At 47.1% G+C, this 23,566-nt stretch overlaps 1 protein-coding gene across 1 annotated transcript in view; it reads right to left on the bottom strand.

The window, feature by feature from the left end:
• Nucleotides 1-23,566, bottom strand: part of EFCAB6 (EF-hand calcium binding domain 6) — a 239,622-nt gene that overhangs the window by 43,787 nt on the left and 172,269 nt on the right. The window contains exons 23-26 of the mRNA XM_055327800.1: nucleotides 22,522-22,640; nucleotides 13,147-13,341; nucleotides 8,941-9,096; nucleotides 2,596-2,791 (exon numbers count right to left, since the gene is read on the bottom strand). Coding sequence (XP_055183775.1) covers nucleotides 2,596-2,791; nucleotides 8,941-9,096; nucleotides 13,147-13,341; nucleotides 22,522-22,640 — 666 coding nt within the window. The remainder of the gene's footprint in view (nucleotides 1-2,595; nucleotides 2,792-8,940; nucleotides 9,097-13,146; nucleotides 13,342-22,521; nucleotides 22,641-23,566) is intronic.

Below are 23,566 nucleotides of genomic sequence, written 5' to 3'. Positions count from 1 at the left end.
AGTAGTCAGACTGAAAAAGTGCAAAAACGTGCTATAAAAAGAAAGCACATTTTTTCCATCTGTCGAAACAAAATCATTCATTTTTATTGCACTAGGAAATCTGTATCAAGTGGTAGGTTAAGATCTTTTTTTTTTTTTTTTTTTTTTTTTAAGTAAGAATTTAATGTGCTTGCAGACCCAAACCCAATTCCCTTGTGGTTAATTCTCATTCAGGGCTAATTAGGCACATCCCATCAGCCCATGGGGGTGGTGATATATGTGTAACTAAATTAACCTTAAAATACTGTCTAGCTTCAAAGTTTTTATTTAGCCTGTGGTAAGAGGACAAAGCTGTGGATAGTAGAAAAAAACCTCTGACTGCTGTTCGGAAGTGGACTTTGGACCCTGGCTCTGTTACCTACCATAAGACCTTAACCACTCTGAGCTTAGCTGCACTGGTATAAAGAAGAGGGACTTCATAACTCCGATTGTTCTGTTTTACTATGGCCCCAAAACACACCTATCCATGTACGTGGCACACAGTGGACCTCAATAAATGATCATAAACATGAGCACAGTCAACTGAGCATTTGTGTTACAAGTACATTAGAAGGCGGCGTGCTGGAAAGGGAGCACCAAGTGGCGCTCCACGGACCTGAGGCAACCGGCTCCCTCTGGCCACAGGACCTGCACTTCCCCGGGTCTGCGCAGTTTCCCTGTGTCTCAGTCCAGCCCACCAAGCCAAAGGACGGGGGAAAGGATCAAAATGAAGAGGCTTAGAAATCTGTAAAGTCTACAGAAACCTAAGATATTGTTATGTTATTTCAGAAACAAGATGCATCTGAGACAGTGTCCAGTGATCTGTAGAGATAGATGCATAAGTGTGCCAGGTGTCCTCTCTGATGGCTATCCTCGCATATTCCTTCCGTTCCTCACTGCCTCAGATGTCCTCTCTCCCTCCAATCCATCTGCCACTCACTTGGCCAGAGGCTCTCACTCTCTTGCTTAAAACATCATTGCCTAAACAGTGGTTCTCAGAAGTGAGAACCATGGTTCCCTTCAAAGGTTCCATGGACCTTAGTCTGAGAAACATCCTGATAGATGTTTAGTGGTGCCCCTTTAAGTCAGAAGGGGGCAAAACCATCTTGCAAATGGATTTATTTAGCCGACAGAGTGCTTTTGAAAAATCTGGAATATGTGCTGACATTTAGAAATCAAGAAGTTTCACAGCTTCTCATGAAAAATGACAAGCTTTAGCAAATTGGGGCCCATTTTCGGCTCAGCAACAGTCGGCTGGGGCTGAGGAGAAGCTGCCCTTATGACAGGGCTGTGTCTCCAGCCTGCTATGGTCGCCACTTGGCCCCCTTCATTTATATTGCCCCTGGTCCCGGTGCACATCTGAGTCTGCAGTGCTCACCGGGTGACTGCTGGGCCCAGGGCCATCCCAAGTACGAGCTCTGGTCTGAAAGGCACAGAGGTGGTTTTCCAGATGACCCGTATAATTTCTAGATGACCCACAACATGTTCAGACTAATTTTTATCTTTTGATAATCATTAAAATAAAGACATAAAAATCTTAAATCCTCATAGAGAACTTCTAGATGTGAAAAATGTCTGCTCTCCAGCATAAAGGTCAAATTCACTAACATTCCAGAACCTTCACAGGCTAGCTGGGTGGCACTTGCCTTTCCCCTGCTCTCTGATCCCTTATGCTTGAGCTCCAGAGCACACTTGGCCTCCATATGCTGAGGGGATTATTCACACGGAGGAGGGGGGGATTTAGTGAACATGGTCCTAGGTTTTTGAGAGGGGCTGTAAGTCCACCTATTGCAAACATAAGCACAGACCTGCTCTAACTCTGCCCTGCATCGCACAGGATGCTTTGGATTCACCACCTCCTTCAGCTATAAGATCTGCCCTCTGCAGACAGCATTTTCACTTCTTCCTACTGTTGCAGGGGAAACTGAGGGGTGGCTTAGTCTGGGGGAGCATGGCTACCAGGAACATGGCCAAAGCACTATTTTCTGAGGACTCCAGTGTGAGCCACAGAATCATCCCCACATACACAAGACTGTCATATAGACCTTAGTTATAAAATGTCACTGTACTCGGGGTGTGTGTGTGTGTGTGTGTGTGTGCGCGCGTGCACGCATGCTTTCTTGTTCCTCCCCTGGCTCCTGGTGGCCTTCACAATGAGTCTTTGGGCAATAGTTGGGCCCTGGCCAACATCTCTGAGGCCACCTCATGCTATGGGCCCAGTGCTCTTGGATGCTCTGGGCCTGCACACCTGAGGACTCTGTGAGTCACCTCTGCCCTCCTGACCAGGAACCCCTTACCCTCATCCAGACATAGCACTGGCTATATCCTGGGCACCTCTACCTCAGACAGCACGTGCTAGGTGCAATCGTGGTAGCTTCCGGTAAGGCAAAAATGGACACACATTTGCTCAAACACACAAGCTGACCTTCCTGACCCATCTGAGTTCTGATGCCCCACGAGAGGGAAGAGAGGTCCAGGGGTCTAGGAGGAGGGGAGGGCTGAGAGCCACTTTTCATGAATAGACATGAGCACCAGAACTTCAGTTTCTAGAATAAAAACACTTTCAGTCTGTCATACCGTTGACAAAGCCATGTCGGAGGAGGCAACAACTTCCTGGATGTTCTTTACAACCTCCTCTGGGTTCAGTGTTGAGAAATTGATTGGCACACTCTCCTCTTTTTTCTTTGGCTGAGGTCTTGTTGGCTTGCTGCTCCCCACTGCTTTCAGGAAGTCAAGGTAATTGATGGAGTTATCATGCCATTTGATTTCCCAACTTGTCCCAAGAGAAAGACAAGAATATATTAATTACAAAAAAGCCCCTATCACTTACTGGTTCAGCAAAGAGCGGCTGAGCACAGAACCACTCTCTGCCTGTGGGTACACGCATGCCAGTTAGTGATGACAGCAGACGGGCACCCAAAGGTACCGAAATATAATGGAGTGAGGTGAGGGACATGAGGAATAAGGGCTGCCAGAGCCTCAGACTGTGCTGCCCTGAGGCTCTAGGACTTGAAGGCTGGACAACAGGGTTCATGGCTTTGGGGGGCAGAAGATGGGAAAGGGAGGCCCGGCTAAGGCACCTGATCCGCTGACTGGGGCAAATGAAGGTGCCTCAGCAGACGTGATGCTTGCAGAAAGGTGGTATGGGGAGATACACCTGGCAGTGGTGTCAGGGACGGTCTGGAGGCAGGGCTGGGGGTGTGGGGGTGCAGGGCTGTGATCATCGAGACCTTAGCTTGTGAGCACTGGGCTGAGAAATGGCAGTGGGATGTGGAAGGAAGGGGAATGTGTCAAAGACTGTGAAAAGGCAAAAAGGAAAGGAGTAAAATGGATGTCAGATTCTTTTCCAAGATCGGCAGGAACTAAGTTATCAGGCTGAAAGCGCTTAACAAATAGTTTTTACAAAACCTATATAGCTTATTATTTTCTCAAATAGGAATTCTGAGTGCAAGTCTCAATGAGGACACACCATGTAGAAACAGAGGCTTCTTGCTGCCCTCAACTCTAATACAGAAGAAAAGATCTTTAAATTCTAGAAGAATATATTGTGACAGAGGATCTCAAAGTTTTGTAAAAACACAGAGTATTTTTAAAGATGTAAGATAATTCAAAATAAAGTTTAACTGCATTCAAAGTTCACATTTTTGTCACTTAAATTCTCTGGGGATTACTGGCACTGTAACACTCAAACTTTCTATCAGCAGGGTGGAGTGCACGTCAGAGAACAGCGTGGAATGCTGGTAAGCCAGAGTGAGAAGTTTCTAGAGACTCAGAGATCTGGTTCTAAAGAATATGAGCCAAGAGCTGTGCTTCCAACCCACAGCTGCAGAGCGGCCTTCCACGAGCCCTGCGTCGCTGGCTCACATGACAGAGACATGGAGGAAAAGGCTAATCAACTCTATTTCATCAGCAGGATAAATTGCCAACTTGGTATTAAAATTTAGTAATAAAATCAAATGCATATGCTAATCGCAGTATTATTTAGAAAAGTCTATTTTGGATCTGGAAACGAATAATCTACATATAATTACAAATAACAGAGATGTTTATCATCAAGAGGTCTTTGAGAAGAAACAAGCAACCGAGCGTTGGATCCTTATTAAGGTTTCAATTTGTAAAAAAAGTTGATCACCCCCATTGAAAGGTGGACTACAGAAATCCCACAGTCTTTTTGTTGTTACTTAGAAAAGTATCAAGCCTAAGTATGTTTTAACAAGACTCTCTTACAATCATTTACTTAATTATTTATCCGGTGCTGTTTTTCTATGATTTATTCATTGAATGCATATGAATTCTCATTCAGCTGGAAATACATTTAGTGAGAGGAGATCCTGTTCTAGGAAGAGGAGAACATATAGGTATATGAGGATGAAATGGTCCTTCTTTTCATTACAGACACACACACACACACACACTGGCACTGAACTTCTTTTGGGTCAAACACAATGGAGCAGCAGCTTCATTATCTTAAGGAAAAATGATTTTCTCCCTAGGATTCTATGCTCAGACCAGCTAGCGATCTGTGTGAAGGAGATTAAACAACATTTTCAGACATAGAACTCAAAGAATTTGTTTCCTGCCCACCCTTTTTTAGAAAGTTACTTAAGGAAGTACTCCAGCAAAGTGAGACTGTAAATTAGAAATAAAGAGGTATGTAGTATAGGAACAGGGGATCCAACCCTGTTGGGGAGCAGAAGGGACAGACCTGGGACAGGACAATGTTGGGGCAGGAGGTGGGTGGGCTGTAGGATGAAGGGCACCTGGGGGGAACCTATCAGATGGAATGCTGGGGAAAGCTGAAGGTTGACAATGTTGAATTTTGGGGAACCTGAGTCCCATGTTCCTAGAAAACAGCTCCTTATATTCCTGGAAACAGCTTACACAAAGACCCACCTTTCCTCATATGTCTTAGAAAAAATGCACGGATACCCAGGTTTGCCGAGAACACGGTGGATGCGGAGGATCAGGGATGGTGAGGGATGGTGCCGCAGGGAAGAAAGGTAATTACCTGGGCACTGAACAATATGTACAGAGTCATAATTGTGAAATGCTGGCTAATCGTTTTTCAGTTTCAGAATCAACTTATGAACCAAGCACAGAAGACCTGGTTATGGCTCCAGGACAAAAGATTACATTTAACTTTTTTCCCCAGAGTAAAACTGTACCTGACAAAAGAGGGGACATGGAAGCAGCAGAGAGGGACAGCAGTAGAAAAAGGAGGGGGTGCTGTCATTCTGCCCTTACAATAAGAAAAAAGCTGAACAACATGGAAACCAATAGCTTTTTTTGTCCCATCAGAGAACTGACATCAAAGGGCAAAACATCACCCCTAAATCTGGAGGGATCCAGGTCAATATAGAGAATTACAGCCAAAGTCCACTTTCCAGGATCCAAAGCCTTTGGAGCAAGAAACTGGAAGGAACACTCCAAGGGTCGCATGAAAAAACCAGTGGAGGCTGTGTATGGATTGTGTGCAGGTGAGGAACTTGTGGGGGCCTGTCTATATCTAGAAGTAGGAGTGAAAATGGGGTCAAAAAGAGGAGGACTGGATGCTCCACATTACTCAGCATCAGGCAAGGACACGCAAATCCAAACCACTATGAGGTATCACTCTACACCTGTCAGAGTGGCTAAAATTAACAACACAGGAAACAACAGGTGTTGGCGAGGATGCAGAGAAAAAGGCACCCTCATGCACTGTGGGTGGGAGTGCCAATTGGTGCAGCCACTGTGGAGAATAGCACGGGGGTTCCTCAAAGAGTTAAAAATAGAACTACCCTCTGATCCAGGAATCACACTACTGGGTATTTACCCAGAGAATACAAAAACAGTAATTCAAAGGGATACATGCACCCCAGTGTTTATAGCAGCATTATCTACAACAGCCAAACTATGGAAGTAGCCCAAGTGGCCATTGACTGGTGAATGGATAAAGAAGATGTGATGTGTGTGTGTGTGTGTGTATAAATAAATATTATTCAACCGTAAAAAAGAATGAAATTTTGCCATTTGCAGCAACATGGATGGAGCTAGAGAATATTATGCTAAATGAAATATGTCAGAGAAAGACAAATATATGATTTCACTCATAAGTAGAATTTAAGAAACAAAACAAATAAGCAAAGGAAAAACGAGAGAGAGGGAGACGAATCAAGAAACAGACAATTAACTATATAAAACACACTGCTGGTTCCCAGAGGGGAAATGGGTGGGGGAGATGATGGGTGAAACAGGTGATGTAGATTAAAGAGTATGCTTATCATGATGAAACAAATAAATGAAAGAAAAAAATAATTATGTCACAAAAAAAGAAAAGAAAAATAGGAGGACTGGCTAAGGGTCTGTGTGGGAAGCGCTGGACCCCATGCCCCTCCTGGAAACCGAGTGTGTGGGTAGTGGTCCCCTCCCCCAGCACACACAGTGGGAACTTTGGAATTCGCACCCTCCAGAGTCAGTGTTTCTGACCTGAAAAGTGTGCATCCTAGTGCAAGGTAGGGAAGGTTCTTAACGAAAAGGGGATTAAGTGGAAGTTTATATCCTGACTTTACTACCTAGTTTCCTATGGCTCTGTAACAATATACCACAGAGTAGTGAGTAGCTTAAAAACATCACACACTTCTTCTCTTGCAGTTCTGGACACCAGGAGTCAGAAAGCAGTTTTGCTGGGCCTAGGTCAAGGTGTTGGCAGGACTGTGTTCCCACCAGAGACTATGGGAGAATCTGTCTTGCCTCTTCCAGCTTCTGGTGGCTGCTGGCGATCCCTGGCTTGTGGCCACACCACACCAATTTCTCCCTCTGTGGTCATTTCTGGGTGAAACCTCTCCCTGACTCCCTTTCATAAGGACACTAGTGATCTGAGGCCCACCCAGATAATCCATGATCATCTCCCTATCTCAAGACCTTTAACTTAATCACATCTGCAAGGACTCCTTTTTCTGTATCACATAACATTCACAGGTTCCAGGAATTAGGACCTGGATAGATTTGGAGGGCATTATTCAGCTTGGCATTCCAACTGTTGAAACTTCCAGGCAGCTCCCAGAGTGCTGGCAGCAGGGCAGCGGGCAGCAGGGCAGGTCTTCTCTGATTGGGTTGCCAGATTTAGAAAAACAAACCAACAAATACTTAACAGGGCACCCAATTGAATTAGAATTTCGGGGATCCCTGGGTGGCTCAGTGGTTTGGTGCCTGCCTTTGGTCCAGGGCGCGATCCTGGAGTCCCGGGATCGAGTTCCGCATCGGGCTCCCGGCATGGAGCCTGCTTCTCCCTCCTCCTGTCTTTCTCTCTCTCTCTCTCTCTCTCTCTCTCTCTCTCTCTCTTTCTCTATCATAAATAAATAAATAAACAAATCTTAAAAAAAGAATTTCAGATAAACAAAATAATTTTAATATAAATTTATCCCAAATACTGTATGGCACATACCTAAACTGAAAATATTGTTTATCTTAAGTTCTAATTTAACTGGGCATCCCTATATGTTATGTGGCAACCCTAGTTTCTGGGAAATCTGATCAGCCCAAAAGAAAAATTTTGAAGATCCTCATACTGGGGGTCCTCCAAGGAAACCACCTGCCAGATTGCTCTACTACAGTAGTTCAAACCAGAAGTTCAAAGTGAGTAAACTCCACCTATCTGCCCAGAACTTCTAATCTGCTTCTTAGACTCTTCACTCTTACAGTAAGCATATTTTTGAGGAGAGTGTCTAAGATAGTAGAAAAAAAGCAACACTGAGGAGAGACCCCTCAGGCGAAGAAAACTTTTTAAGAAATCTGTTGTTAATACGTTCAGAGAAATGAGATCATGGTCCATGACACAAGAGCATGATGCTCTAAAAGAGGAACATCTGAGAGCAAAGACAAGCTCTGCTCATTAGAAATATGATAAGTACGATAGCAGAAACAAAACTCCCAAAAGAAGGGTTGAGAGCTAAAATTGAGGAAATCTTCCAGAAGGGGAAGCAGAAAGAAAAAGATAGAAGACGGGAAAGGTTTTAAAATAGGAAGAAACATCTTACGTGGTCGAATGTTCAGTAAAAATAGGAGTTTCACAAAGAACAGGAGAGGAAGTCGTTATTGAATTAATCCAGAAACTTTCTCAGAATTAAAGAGCATGGAAAAGGCCACCCAGGAGGATGAAGCTGACAGATGAGCTGATGCGTCTGAAAAAAGATTTTACAACTGGGGGCGAGGAGGGGGTTTAATCAGTGATAGTAAGTACACATAAAACTATGCAAACAGACAAAAAACACTACTAATTCCAGGCAACACAAAATGCTACGTAGGAAAGGAAAAGTGGCCTACGAAACAGGTCACAATGTTACAAACCCTGAATACTGATCTACCCGAAACTGTGATGCAGCAACACGGGGATCTGCAGAGAAATGTTCGTGGGTCCCCACGGAGAGGTGGAGGCTGAGTGGCAAGAGGCGTTAGGTGCTACGTGATGGGTGAAGGAAAGTTAAACCCACATCTTCCTGGTACGGAATCAACAGACACTGCCTGAACACAGAAGCTTGTCACTTAGAAACGAGTTAAGTACCAAATGGTATCAGAAAGCGTCAGCTTTGTTGACTATAGGGACAGGGAGATGCGGAGTGGCAGGGTGAAGGGGCTTCTGTCTTTACCAAGCCTTCTAGAACCATCTGACTCCCGCAAACTGGCATGAATGCTGTGGGGAAAACAAAAACTAATGTTAAGAGAGGAGGAGGATGCTGCTGAGAGCCATGGGGAAGAGTGACGTGCATCCTCCTCGTGCTGTGGGTTGACTCAATGGAGCCTGGATGTTCTCAAGGGATGCCCGGAGGTCACTTCAGTGGCGAAAGGCTGTGTGAATGGACAGAGAAGAAGAAGCAAAAGCAATGTGCCAGGTCGTTTTCCAGTCCCGACCATGTGAGAAGCACAGGTAAACCAGTGGAGGAAAACCTGTTCAGAAGATTGGTCAGCTCCTCCTCCTTGAGAGAGCAGCCGAGCTCCTGCAGCACTTTCTGCATCTTGCACATGGATAGGTAGCCATTTTTGGATTTGTCTAGTTTGGTGAGTGCTTTGCTGATATCTTGATAATGGTCCTTAAGCTTATCCCTGAAAGAGAAGACATTTTAGACACACTAAAACCAGGAAAACAAATCATTTCTTTAAAGCAAGAGTTCCATGATTGCTCTAATGATGATTTGCTAGTTCGTCGAAGAACTAATTTTGCAGACGTTCTGCAGCCTTGGTGTCACATTTACATTAAAAGGTATTCTGGAAAAAAATAATAAGTCTGTATCACTGTTGTTTTATTATTATTATCATTAGCAAAACTGTGTTAAATTACAACCCTTTTTCTTTCTTACTAGAATTGGCACTTTAAAAATAGAACAAGGAATTAAGACCTACAGTGGTATTATAATCACATGAAATATACCTTGATTCTTTCAGTGAAAACCCACAGAGCACCTCTTATGTGCCAGCTACTGCTCTGGGTGCTGGGATGCATCTAGGGATTCAAACGGGCATCCTTAGAGGAGCTTAACATCCCCGTGGGGTGAGGCTGGCATGAGACAGAAGTGGTCAGTGCAGTGGGTCAGTAGAGACTGTGGAGGGGGATTGAACACTCGAAGTGGGAGAGGACTGTGAGTTCCATGGGCAGGTGCAGGTAGGTCTCGCTGGAAAGGTGGCCCTTGAACAGAGGTGAGTAATCACCAGGGACAGCCAGCGCCAAGCCTCTAAGGCAGAGGTGCAGAAGCTCAGGGAGTGAGGAAGGCAGACAGGCTCTCAGTGTTAGCTGGGGAGAAGGGGTACCCTGGGACTCCTGGCTTTTTATCAGGTACTGTGTTGTTAAGAAACACAGCCACCATCTGTGTGCATCAACTGGCAAACCAGGAGCTGTGCTGTCTTCATGTACATTCTCCCACTGATGCTTCTCAACAACCCTGCGAGGGAGGTGGGTAACTATCACCTGCTTGACAGACGTGGAACAAGAGTGCCCAGAGCCATGGTGGAGTCAGAGCCTGACTGGGCCCACCCCTCACAGGGACAGGGGCAGTGTCCAACTGCAGCTCCTGCCGGAGGGCAGTTCTTCTTGCAGAACATATTCAAGTTCCAGTAAATTCATTTTTAAGGAAAATTATTCCCTGACCAAATATATATATACATATATATATATGTTATAGGACTAAAGGGACTTTAGTTAAGAGACTAAAAAAGTGGAAATCTTTAAGAATGAACCATCTTGCATCTGACCTTGGTGGACTGATTATAAACTCCATAACCTTGGCTCACCCAGGTCTCGACAAAGTGAGACCTCCTTCCTACTGCCCTGAGCAACGTACTTGCCTGGCAGACTCAGACTAGGGCTCGGCTGTGGGGTTCTTTTTCAGGGATTAAAATGTGCTATAAATTCCAAACACAAAATCTCTGCTGGTAATTGTCTACCACCTCAGATATGTATTTGTGGAGAGAACAGTTCCTTGAGCATGCCTAGAAAAAAGAATCCAAAGGACAACAGTCCAGGAGAGAGGAAGTTGCGTGGGAGCACACAGGTCAGGAGGGGGGAGTGGCAATGACTTTGAAGCTATGTGCAGTCATCCGCCCCCTTCCCTCATCGGCCCCCAATTTGGAGCTGGCTGGCTGAGCATTTGAGCAGCTGATGCAAAACAAATGAGTTGCATTAACTGTTCTGCAAATGTATACCAACAGCAGCGACATTTTGGATTCCCTTACAGGTGTATGCTGAATTCAGTCCCATGTCACAAAATGACTACTCGTCATCACAACTATTATATTCCACTTAATCCTTCAAAATGAAAGCAAATGAAGGTATAAAAAAATCAAAACATTCTTTGAGATACATATTTTTAGAAAATTGAGACATTCAGCATTTCTTGGACTGGTTTCTAGGCAGTAATTATTTCCCTTGCAGAGTAAATGTGTGCACAGAGTAAATGAGGGTTTAGAGCATAGATCACACCACACTGCCGAACAGAAATGGTGTGAGCCAACACTCGGGAACGAGCTCCTGCTGCTCCGGGTCCATGTCTGGTTTGGTCTGGACAATGAGTCAAGGGACCAAAGAGGGCACTGTCATGGCCAGTGGGATGGCCACAGAGCCCTGCCCGACACAGCCTTGCTGGGCTGGGCTCCACCAGATTTGCTCATATACCTCCCAATCTGCATCTCGGAATGGGCCAGGGCTAATGTGGCTAGTACACTACTGCCACTCTGGTTCCAAATCTTCAACTCTGACGTGGGCAAAAAAGAACAAGGCATGGAAAGTAAACGTGAGCTTTAAAAAGGATTTTTCTTCATTTTCACAGTGTATTTAGGGCACTGCCAACAAAATAAATTCTCTTAGATTTAAGAGGCAGATATAAATTTTGGTCACTTTACATGAACCTGACTCTCATCTTTCTCATCAGAGGAGGGAGGAGATCCCGGAAACACTGAATCTTCTTATGAACCACCAGGGAGACACACTGACACCAAACCTCAGAAGCGGGCCATCTGAAGGGCCAAGTTACTTGCCAGTTTTACAATCTGACATCTTTGAGAAAACAGAAGTTGGTCATGCATTTTTATGAAATCAGGCTTGTCTTCTTTGGTAAGAAAACGTGATTGTGGCAAAGAGGACAGGGCGAGTGTGAATTAATTAACTGAGCTTGGCGATCTGAGATGCACGGTCTGGTGGCTCATAGTCGCACAATAAACAGAAACACAGGAAGGGAAAGAATGTGCCGTGAGTGTGCCGAGGATGTGAGATTTCTCTCGGAGCCTCATTACTCACAAGTGGCAGGAGGGAAGACACGAGTGGGTAATGAGGCCAGCCCTGTCTGGTAAAGATAAATTCCATTTTTTCATTAGTTTTATGGCGTATTTGATTTATACCAATCTTGCGCATATTTTTACTTTAAATTTCACAGATGTGATTCTCTTCCTTCAGGCTTTGTAACTCAGTAACTTGGACATAATTCAGGGGTGCGTTTGAACTGCTTTTCTCTTACAACCCCATTTAGCCATCACATTTCTTCCCTGTGTCCTTGGGAGTTATTTCCTTTTCAGATTCTTTAGCAACTCATTTACTCATTCAGGTACCATTTGAGGTGGTGGGGACAGAGAGCAGAAGTGACAGACAGGAGACAGACAGACACACAGAGGAGAGCATGGGGCTAAGGCAGCCGTGGAGTGAGGATAGAGTCCCAGGCGTGGCAAGTGCTGACAGGTGACCACCAGGACCTAGGGTGGATCAAGAACATCTGTCCCACTGCTTTATGGGTACATCGAATGTAGGAACATTTTCTCCTGTGTTGCACATTTTTTAAATAGGACATTGGTAACTAGTTTGAACTTTGAAAATGGTGATGTAAGGGCCCACCATCCAAATACAACACATTACCTTTGTCACAGCATCTTTTGGTCCCTGTGGATAGGCACACACACGTTTCACATAGTTCTAATCACTCTACCCATACTGGTGAAAATGTCATTTCCAATTAGCCCTTGTCACAAACATTTCTCACAGTCTTCGTGATGCTAAAGGAATAGGCATATACTTTTTCATATTCCTTGGGGCCACACTTTATCAGCCAGTGCACTCACTGGGATTGGCAGGAGTCCCTTGTTGTTGATACACAGTACAAATCGTATCATCCCACCACTTAACTGTTGGCCTCCACCACATTATTTCTTTGGGATATAGTCCCCAAAGTATTGAGTTAAAGAATAGGTCAGTTCGTTCATTTATTCATTCATTCGACAGAGGTTTACAGGGTGCCGATGAGGTGTCAGGTACTGTTTTTGCACTGTGTAAAGACAGGCATGTCCTTTTGGAACTTGCCTTCTTGTTGAGTGAGGGGCAGGGCCCAGATGTGTAGGTTAATAAACACCTAATATGTTCTCAAGGGTGACATACAAAATAGGAATTGTGAGAGACTCTCACTGGATAAGGCGGGGCTGGCTCATAGCTTTTAAGCTACTTTATAGCTCTGGGACCTAGTGCCCATTTCTAGAATCTATAGCAGCAAGCGAGTATCATAACTTCACAACAGCTTTGCCAGCACTGGCAGGTACCACTTTGAAACCAGTCTTGCTGCAAGCAAGGGTATGGGTCGAACAGGTGACCAGCTCACGGATCCACAATACTTACGCACTCACCTGACTGGCGCAGTCCTGTCCATGCTCTGCTCTAGCTGTCTGGCCTCCTCTTGCATCTCCTGGGGTTTTGTGAAATGACCCATGAAGTTGAAGTAATCCTCTGCATAGGGCCGATGAACGTCTGCTGAGTAGTTAATCCCCAATTTCTGTAGAAATTCTTGGTAAGTTATGTGCCCTCTTCCCTCGGTGTCATAGCTTTGAAAACAAACAAGACCATCATCAGTAGCCACCATGGGGTGGATCCTCTGGGTTCTGACAGTATCTGCACTGTGAGGGCTTCATCTAGCTCCCTACCACTCTGGTCCCCTCTGCAGACCTACAGTATCAGCTCGGCCAGGGAAGCCAGAAATGTGGGTTTTCTGGGGGGCACCCAGACCTAATCTGAATCTGCACTGGACAAGAGCCTCAGGCATTCACTGACTCATTAAAGTTGATCTCATCCACAGAATGGTCACACCTCCTATGAGGTGATCTTCGCCACTCCAGGAGCGAGCAGCCAAATTCATTCTCTTGGAAATTGGAAATTCATTCATTCTGCTGGAAAAAATGGTTGTGACCAGAGAAAATTAAAATCAAACCTGCCATTCATTCAACAGTTTTTCTTTCTTCTTCTTCTTCTTTTTTTTAATTTTTATTGAGTACCTACATGTAAGGGAACTATGCTAAGGTTTAGAACAAAGTCCTTCAAAAAGCATATTCAATCTTAAAACTTAAATAAATGAATGCCATTTGATTCAAATCCCCCATTTCCTCTTTGAAGAGATGCCAATTATATACAACCAGCGAGCACGACCAGTAAGGAAAACAAGATAAGAATTATGCTATGTACCTTTTATGTCATTTTCTATTATTGAGATGTTTCTGAATTATAATTCATTAAAAAAGGCATAATGGAGGGTTTTTATCTCCCAGCATTATTCAAATAGAATAGAATTACTTCAATAAAAAATTTTAAGGCAAATTGCCAATTTTCTTTAAAGGAAAAAAAAAAGCACTTATTTTTACCAAAAAGATCTTGGTCCTCATCTGACCGATAAAAATGGTATTTGCAGACGTGATTTTTCCCAGGTGAACTCTGAGTTACAAGGACCAAGACTATATTTAAACAATGTTGTGGGCATAATCCCCTAGCCGGCCGGCCGGCTGTCTGAGCACAAGTATAGCGGCTTTTATGCGGCTGAGCTTTATTCTGCTCGTTAACTGACAAGACGTGGAAAATCTGCAGAATCCACGCTGGCTCGCCTCCGACGCAGAGACCTTTGTGGCTGTTTCAGTTGAGCAGCAGTGAAGAAAATGTATTTATTTACCAGACTTTCTCGTTCTGGAGGGGCGGGTGGTGGGAGGAGGGCGAGGGGCAGGCAGCTTAGGCAAACACCCCATGTACTTGTGCTAAAATCTCAAGAGCCTGCGGGGCTCAGCAGTTGAGCATCTGCCTCTGGCTCCGGGCATGATCCCAGGTCCAGGATCGAGTCCTGCATCGGGGTCCCCATGGGAGCCTGCCTCTCTCTCTGTGTCTCTTACGAATGTATAAAATCTTTAAAAAACAAACAAACAACCCTCAAGAGCACCCTGGGAGTTGGCATGCCATCCACCCTTCCCCAGGGCCAAGTGGGCTGTTCCCCGAGGTGTCTACAGAGGGTGGGGGGCCCTCCCTCTCCCCTGCTCGTCACTTCTGTGCCCTACACCTCTGCAGCTCCCGGCTTTCTTCTGCCGGGGGTCTGACTTCCAGCCTCCCTATCAGCATCCAGACCGTTGTTATCAGGTACTCTATCCTACAAATAAGGAGATTCCGCTTGGGTGATTGTGAGGCAGCACATGGTGGAGGACTCCAAGTCAAAGCCACACTCACAGGCCCTGAGACCCTGGCAAGGCCTTCGGGCCACTCTGGGGCTCTGGTCCCTCATCTGTGAGCCACTGAAGGCCTTCCTAGACCTAACATCTCAGGTCAGTGCCCTGATTGATGCTCTTACTATATTTGTGAAACAGTCTGGGGCCTTCCCAGGTGTCTGTTGTTACTGCAACTTTAGTACTTGCAACGCCCACCCCCCCACCCCCTGGAGTGAATTTGGTTTCTAAAACAAAACAAGGCGACACACCCACAAAAGAAGGCCTGTGGGGTCTCTGGCTGCCAAGGCATGTCCTGTGGTTCCAGGGTTGTGATGCTCTAGGTGGAACAAGGGGCTCTAGCAAATAGCTCTTCCTGCTGCTGGTGATAAGATTCGAGCTGCAGAAAGGGTGGTTTATTTTCCATCAGTGTCCCTAGGAAGGGGAAGGAGTGCTACCCCTGAGCTCCTCCAGTGATCCTAGGGCCATGCTTCTCCCCCTGAACTGCCTCAGGCCTGACTACCCTGGGCCAAGCAGAGCGATGTAGTAACTCTGCAGCAACTCTGGTCAAGACACCCCTTGAATAAAGCTCACCAAGGCTCCCTATTCCTACAGGGGGCTCCTGAAAGAATGGTAGGCAGAATGACACCCCCCCCCATCCCCCTTGCTAAGTCAAAAGTGCTCCATTTCCACCTTCCTCTGGATTTCTCTGGGCCATGGTGAGGATCGATGGGTAAATGCACACAGGGGCTTGGACCAGGGCCTGGCACCCAGTGAGTGCTGGTGTTTGTGGCTGCTATTCACCACCCAAAGGCTCAACCACATTTTAGAACATGCCTTCGCTCCCTGCTGCACAGCAAGTTTCTTGAGGAGCAACCATGAGCAACCAGGCTGTGTTAAAACAAACTCCCAGGGCCCAGCAACAGGCCTCACAAAGCTTTGTTATCAATACTTGTCTGCTGAGTTAATGCATGCGAAGGACGTGTGTTCCTAAGGACGCGCTGCCATCCTGGCATGTTACGCACAAGAGATTACTGACAACAAACTCTAAATCATGACACTTGAACTGAATGAAAAGACACTTCTTAATTACTTCATTAATAAAGATCATAAACATTCTATTCTCATCGCAAAGGAACAGAGGACCAGATTGCACAATTGCAACTAAAATATTGTTATGAATGTGAATAATAAGAGAGTTAATTCAGCTTACATAACCTCACCCTTCATTATATAATCCTTTGTGTAACATTTTAAAAAATCAACTTGCCTATAAAGGTTGAATTTTAAAATGGCTCGGCAACAGATGTGCCAGGAAAAATGTGCACATAAACAGAGGACCCATAAAAGTTTGCATTTGCATGTGGCAATGGCCACTAATTTATGATATAATCAGATTACTCTGCCCATTTATTGTACATCCAGCAATTCAGTTATGCACAGGATTTGTGGACTGCTTTGCTTCCCTTGAAGTCTCAGTCCTTTATGCTCAGCTGAGACACGTGATCATTACATCAGTGACAGACCTACCTTCCACCAGCTCTGACCCAAGAGTTGGAGGGTCTGGGGTCAGCCCCACTGATGACGCAGGCCAGGCAGCAGAAGGAGACATGACACCTTCTGTGGCTTGGGCCATACAGAATCCTCATAGGTTTCACCTGTGAGGGTGGTCCGATGGCTCACATCCCCACCCCACCCCCGGTACAGTGTCCCCCTGCCTGAGCTGGCCTCGGCATGTTCAGCAAGTCCTGGTGGAGTCACAGGTTCTGGGGCCCTCCAGGGCAGTGACTCCTTCCCCATGCCCCCCAGTGAGTGGTGGTCTGGCCTCGGTTATGTCAGGAAGGGGACCGCACTCCGTCAGAGGCCGCCCACTGGAGTACCAGACAACATGGATCCTGAAAAGCTCTCTTAGGAGCTAGGAGCCTACCCAGCCAGTGCTCCCTAAGGGCTTCCAAAACCCCCTCCCTGCTACTGTGTCCAACAGTGTCTTCTAACCTGAAGACCTCACTCATGGACCCTTCTAAGTCCTTTCCCACCTGGGGGTTCTCCTTGTCTGGGTGTCCCACAGCACGGCGCCCAGCCAGCTCTCACTGGGTGCCTCTATGGCTGAGTCGATGCAGATGATCAAGCTTCCTGGTGACTTCAGGGCTTCTTCCCATGAGTGGGTGCATACGGCACAGGTATCTTTGCACAGTCTCTTCTTTTTATGTTGGAATACTGAGATACAGCTTACCTACCATATCAAGAAGTGTGCAAACACTGGGCACCAATTCTCCCCCAAAAAACTTTCTATCAAGTCCACTTGGTTTGCTGGCTTTAGGCAACTAACTGTACACTGTTAATTTGGAGACTTGCCCTCCTATGCTAGCCTTCTGTGCGTTTTTAGAATTCATTGTCTTCATGGTTTTCAGCAAAGTCTGTTTTAAATCCAAAACAGTTGAACTCTGTCTGATGAAATGAGGCTACAGAAGGTCTTCCACATGCTGAACACATCCCCGAGGAAGTGCCTCCCATGGCGGGGCCCTGGGCAGGCCTGTCGGGCACCCTGGTGCCAGTGGTCACCGGGCCGGACAGGCTCTGGATCTCAGGCTCTGCGCTGGTGGACAGTGTCCTTCCTCTCCCCTCTCAGACGTCCCCGCCTCTGGGCTCTGGGCCTCTGCCCCCTGGGATGCGCCTCCCCACCTCTGGATGATGACTGTTTATTAAGACCCAGCTCAGGCGTCGCATCTCTGGAGTGGGGAGGTGGGGGCGGGCCCCTCCCTGAACACCCACGAAGCTCCCACGGCCCGCACCATCATGTTCCGTGCTTACCCTCCCTGCCGAGCTGTGAGCAGCCTGAGACTGGGAAAAGTCTCTGGAACCTCGTCTCTGGAACCCCAGCAACTTAGAAAGTCCCCCCAAATTCCTGCTTTGTGATTGCTCAGATGAATGAAGAAATGAATGAATACACTTTCATCTTGGAGTTCATTCTTAGCAAGCTCTCCCAAACCACACCAAACACCCCGCTCCTGAAATCTCATCCTCGCAGATCCTGATTTGGCTTCAGTGAGCAGGTTCCTCTTCACACCAGCCTCCCTCAGGCTGGAACATTTTGTTCCTTTAATCCTTGATAAGCCAGCCTACGGCACGGCTCACTTCACACTGTGCAGATCGGGGTGGGGGGTGGGGGTCTGCGGTGCCGGGATCCGGCAGGCCCCTGTGACATTAGTGGGGCTGAGGGCCAGCCCCGGGCTCCCCCGGCGGGAGGCTGTCACCCTGGGGCGGGAGCCCACCCACGCCCCTGTGATCCTGCAGCTCCTAGATGCCCCCCGCAGGGCCCCACGAAGCCACAAACTGGAAGTTGGCCGGCTCCCCAAACCACCACTTGGAAGAGAATCGTCCAGGAGAGCTGGTAAACATGCTGGAGACACTGGGTGAGTGAGAAAGGAAACACTGATTTGCTGCGCCACTGAGATGTGGGGGTTAATTCATTAATTTACTTCCACAGCATAAACTAGACCCTCCAGACTAATCTGAGCCTCTAAAACGGTGCACTTCACAGGTGCTTAATAAATCTGGAGTGAATAATGGATGCTATTCTTTCCTGACTATATTCTATATTCTACCCTAGTTTTTAATTTTATATTTTCTGACGAGCAGAATGTTATTTGTCTACTCCTGCCTGCCCACCCACTTTAGAGGGCTTTCCTATTCTGACGAGCAGACCCCCGCAGCTGGCGGAGTGTGTCATGTGGGTCCCAGCCATCCCCGACCTCCTAGTCCCCAGGGGGAGAACGCACCTCCCATTGTCAGGGAGACCGCAGGTGGACGTGGCACCTGCAGTCGCCAGCAAACATGGAGTGGCTGCGGGGCACAGGCCAGGGTGAATGGGGGGTGAGGACGATCAGCTGAGATCATGGGAATGTGGAGAAAATGGGTGGGAAAGCCTCACCACCAGGTCACCATTTACCCTGTCTGCTGAGTGGGTTACAGCCTCTTGGTTGTTGTCTTTTCTTTTCCTTGATGCTTTTCTGGATTTTCTGAGACTCTTAAAATGAGTATGTGCAATTGGAAAAGAATTTCAAATCTATATGATTTTTCCGCTACCAATTTTTATGCTTCTGTATGCCAGGTACTCTGCATCTATTATTTGGTCCACTGCCATCACACTTGATTGATGACTGAAGCCCAGAGAAGGTGAGCCACTGGCCCGTAGTCACACCGCTCAGTGTGGAGTGCCATGGGACCAGGTGCAGCTCTTGCTCAGAGCACAGCTCTTAGCTGCAAGCCCCTCAGCTGCCTCAGGTTGTCTTCCCAATTTCTGCAGGAGGATCTGATCTCCTCACACAGCCTCTCCTTCTAGGCTGCTGAAGGCTCGCGTGCTCTTCCTAACTCTCTCACACCTGTCACCTCCTTCCCAGTCCTCACTGCATTGCCAGGAAAGCTCTCACTTCTCACTTGGACCACTGAAGACAGTCCCTAATTTATCTCTGTGTCTCCCACCCAGTGCCCTGCAAGTCATCCTCCTCCCTGTGGCCAGAGTGATCTTTCTAGAATGTAGGCCTGCCTAGGTCCATCCCTACTACACACCTGGCCTTAGGATAGGGTCCCTACCTTGTCCTGACCTTTACAATTCGGTTCGGCAGACACTGAAGTCTGCTCTCCTGCCCATCCCAGGCTGCCTGCATCCCAGGCACCCAGGTTATTCTGCAGTCCTGCAATGTGACACCTTCCTTTGCACATTAGCCGGATGTTCACCTGGTAGCTCTCAACCCCATGCTCATCCTTCAGCACATCTTTTGAGTTATGTACTGGGCTGCTCTCAGGGAGGTGTGCCCAGTCAGAAGGGGGAAGAGGGCAGCGCAGGCTGTTTGCAGTGGTGCCTCCTGCCATGGCTGTGGTCATGGCTCCTGCCGTGCACAGTGGCTGAGCTTCTAGCAGATTCTGAGGCAACATTGGGGTGGACACATCTTCTTGACCTCCAAGAATTACCCTGTTTCTCTTTTGCCCTCCAGTCCCACGTTGGGGAGCAGTGACCCCCCCCCTCTCTTACTCTTCGAGCCCATGGGGCTGCAGCCTCTAGCCTCTGAGTAAGACCACATTCCCCCTTCAGACTTCCGGGCCTCTGACATCTTTGTTACCAGACACTGCGTGAAGAAATATTCGAGTGGTTTCTGCTTTCCTGCCCAGACACTGGTATGTACATTCCTAATTTCCTTTGTTTCAAATATCCCTCCTGCTTCTCCCTTGGAGGTAATTCTACATGAGCCAGATGCCGTCATGGGTTTCCCTGTCACCGTTTCTTTCTGTCCCTGGACACATATCCATGCTGCTTTTCCCAGACTCCCTCGCAGGTGGGAACAGCCACGGGAAGGAACTCTGGCCAACAGAATGTGGGCAGAGTGACAGCCACATATCCAGGCCTAGTCTCTACAAGGCTGACCACATGGTCCTCTGTGTTCTTTCCCTTTCTCTGCAGGTAGACATAAAAGCTCCAGAGGGTGGTGGGACTCCTGGTCCCTGAATGATTTGTGGGCAGATCCCCCAACACCCACATGAGATCGAGACATTATTACTGGGGCTAGCCCCTGAGATGCTGGCCTCGTTTGTTACTGCAGCGAGGCTACCCTAACCAACACACCATTCTAACAAATTTAGAGCAGAGGGAAGCACAGAGAGGTTGAGTAACTTGATAGAGGCCACACAGCTGTAAGGATGGAGGCAGGAGCCACAACCACAGGCATGGTGGCTGAGCTCTCCCTCTTAACCCCTCACCATCCATGGGGTGCAGTCAGCTGAGCAAACACAGATAAAATTCTGACCTCACAGTTTTCAGCATAGGACAGACATGTGTACATTTAATAATGTCGAGAAATGTATTCAGGAACGTTGGCCAAAAGCAACAGGGAGTATCTCACTCTCATTTAAATGGACATGTGCTCTATCCCACCTTCAAAAAGACAAGTGAGTGTCCTCTTCTCTAAATGGGAGCCCTCAAGGGGGATACTTGGCTCTAACAGTCCTCTTTCCTATGGCCTGCGCCCAGCTCAGGAGCTCATCCTGCCCTACCCTGATGGAGGCAACAGTCTCCCTGGGCCCACCTATCCCTTCTCTGGGCGGGCTTGGGGAGATGAGTTTCCTGACTCATCTTCCTAAAGCATGGCAGGGTGACACGGTGACTCCACTCAGCCTTCACTCTTCCCAGCTTCCTGGCTAATGATGCCTGAAAACTAGGACCATGGGGCCGTGATAGCCTTGCTCTTCCTTTCTCACCCTGAGAGCCCCAGGCTGGTGCTTATGGAATGCCTCCCCGACTGTCCCATGGGTCAGACAGTCCTCCTTCCCCTCCAGCCCCCTGGAACCATTCCAACCTCACTCCTGCCATGACAGCTTCCAGCTCCTCTATGGCCCCCGGCATTCCCGCTTTTATCTCCCATTCCCCTTGCTGTGTTTCCTACTCTGGCATTTATCATAGGCGACACTGTGCCCCAGCATCTGGATTCCTGCTTGTGCCCCCCGACAGGTCCCTGACTATTGGGACCACACAGTCACCTCTGCATCATCCAAAAAGCCTGCAGAGTGGGACGCCCGTATGTGTGCCTGTGTACCCCAACCTTTTGGTTACTCAGTGGGACCTACTCATTTAATCTACTGAAAGAGAATATGAATAAGGAGCCTAAATTGGCCCTGTGTTGGAACTGATCTTAAAAAAATAAGGATTCTGTAAGAACTTCAAGTTGCTTTTCTAAATTAGACACAAAACAGCCCACCTAATTCTAAACTCGGCCAACATTTCAGCCTTCCACTTTGAACAGATGAAAAGCTAAAAAATTACACGAGCTGCTCCGTAAGCTTGCCCCTGAGAGGATGCACAATCCTGGTGTGCCGTCCTGGGGGGATGCAGGCGGCAGCGAATACATCATGAAGACGGAGGTAATTCAAAGATGGATCTGGAACTTGGAAATGGACCGCATTGTTAGTGTACTTTGAAACTCAGACACCTACGTGGGGAATATTGCAACTGGGGGCCTCATTCCAAAACAGCTAAATCTAAAATACATTCTGAGAAATGTAACCAATGTTAGATATTATTTTCAGTTTAAGAGACCCTCGGGAAACTACTCCAAGTTGCTGAAAGTTTGGTTATTTTCTTTCAACAAATTACGTATCTATGAAACAGTTGTGCGATACTGAGTTCCATCTTTGGGCAATGGGGAGAGACTGCTTCTCCCCTTAGCTGTTGTGGCTCTGTTGAGCTGCTGTATTAGGATGACGTCTTTGAAGATGATTCAGTTTGGCCTTGAACTCCTGGTCCCTTGCAAATGACAACCTCTTAAGTCTGATATTGGTGGGGAGTGTTTACCCTGATCCTCCATGTTCCCAAAGACCAGGCTCTTTTTCCAAGGCTTCCTTGGGGGAGCAAGGATACAGGATAGACACAATCAAGAGGAAAACTTTCTGGGCCCCGCACCTCACCCCCAAGTAGCAATGCAAGGCTGGCACCGAATTTCCTACAGCTGGCAACCCGGGATTGTTGGGATGGAAGGGAGCCCACCCTCAGATTCCACTTACCTCATCCAGAGCTTTTCAAATTCCCTCGGTGTCAGAGGAATATCAAATCCATAGAGCGCATTCTTTATATCCCGCCGCCGAAGGATGCCATTGCCCTCATTATCAGTTTCTATAAAATTCTAGAACACGACAACATTTAGTAACATATAAAATGCGTTCATGGCAGTCCAGAGGATTGTCAATAGCCAATAACTGGAACAATATAAAACATTTCTCTCCCCGTCTACCTGCTCGGGTACCCTTTTTTTTTTTTATAAATTTATTTTTTATTGGTGTTCATTTTGCCAACATATAGAATAACACCCAGTGCTCATCCCATCAAGTGCCCCCCTCCGTGCCTGTCACCTCGGGTACCCTTTTTATATGGATTGTTTTTAAATTTTTATTTATTTATGATAGTCACACAGAGAAAGAGAGAGAGGCAGAGACATAGGCAGAGGGAGAAGCAGGCTCCATGCACCGGGAGCCCGACGTGGGATTCGATCCCGGGTCTCCAGGATCGCGCCCTGGGCCAAAGGCAGGCGCCAAACCGCTGCGCCACCAAGGGATCCCCTCGGGTACCCTTTTTAAATCAAAGTTCCAGATACCCTCATCATTCCCATAAAGAAGGCGACAGAGCAAAACGTGATCAAGTATCACATAGTCAAAGAGGCTTGTTTCCTGGTAATAAGTAGTCTCAGGTGTGTGATCTGGATTCTTCTCCTGATCAACAACTTGGGTTCAAAAACTATGAGAAATAAGGGTCAAGCAGAGCATGAGACTGTAGCCCATGCTGCCTGAGGTGTTCATCCTGACAATGGATTGGGCTCTCTGACCGTATGAGGGGGACGAGGTGCGGAAGACCCAGCTGTTGTGACAAGATGACATGGTACCTTCTAAATGACCTCAAGGGGTGCAAAAGGCATCTGGGGATTTGTCAGCCATTTAAGAGGCCCACAGACCAGCAGGTAACTCGCGTACTAAACACTGACTTAATCTGTTTGCACATAATAGTGCGTTTGACCCTCCTAACAAAGCTGTGGAGTAGATGCAGTGGCACGTGTAC

Source organism: Nyctereutes procyonoides, unplaced genomic scaffold (assembly GCF_905146905.1).
Source record: "Nyctereutes procyonoides isolate TBG_1078 unplaced genomic scaffold, NYPRO_anot_genome, whole genome shotgun sequence".
NCBI classification, from domain to species: Eukaryota; Metazoa; Chordata; class Mammalia; order Carnivora; family Canidae; genus Nyctereutes; species Nyctereutes procyonoides.
The sequence above is the reverse complement of the archived record's forward strand: the minus strand, read 5'-3'. Positions and strand labels throughout refer to the sequence as shown.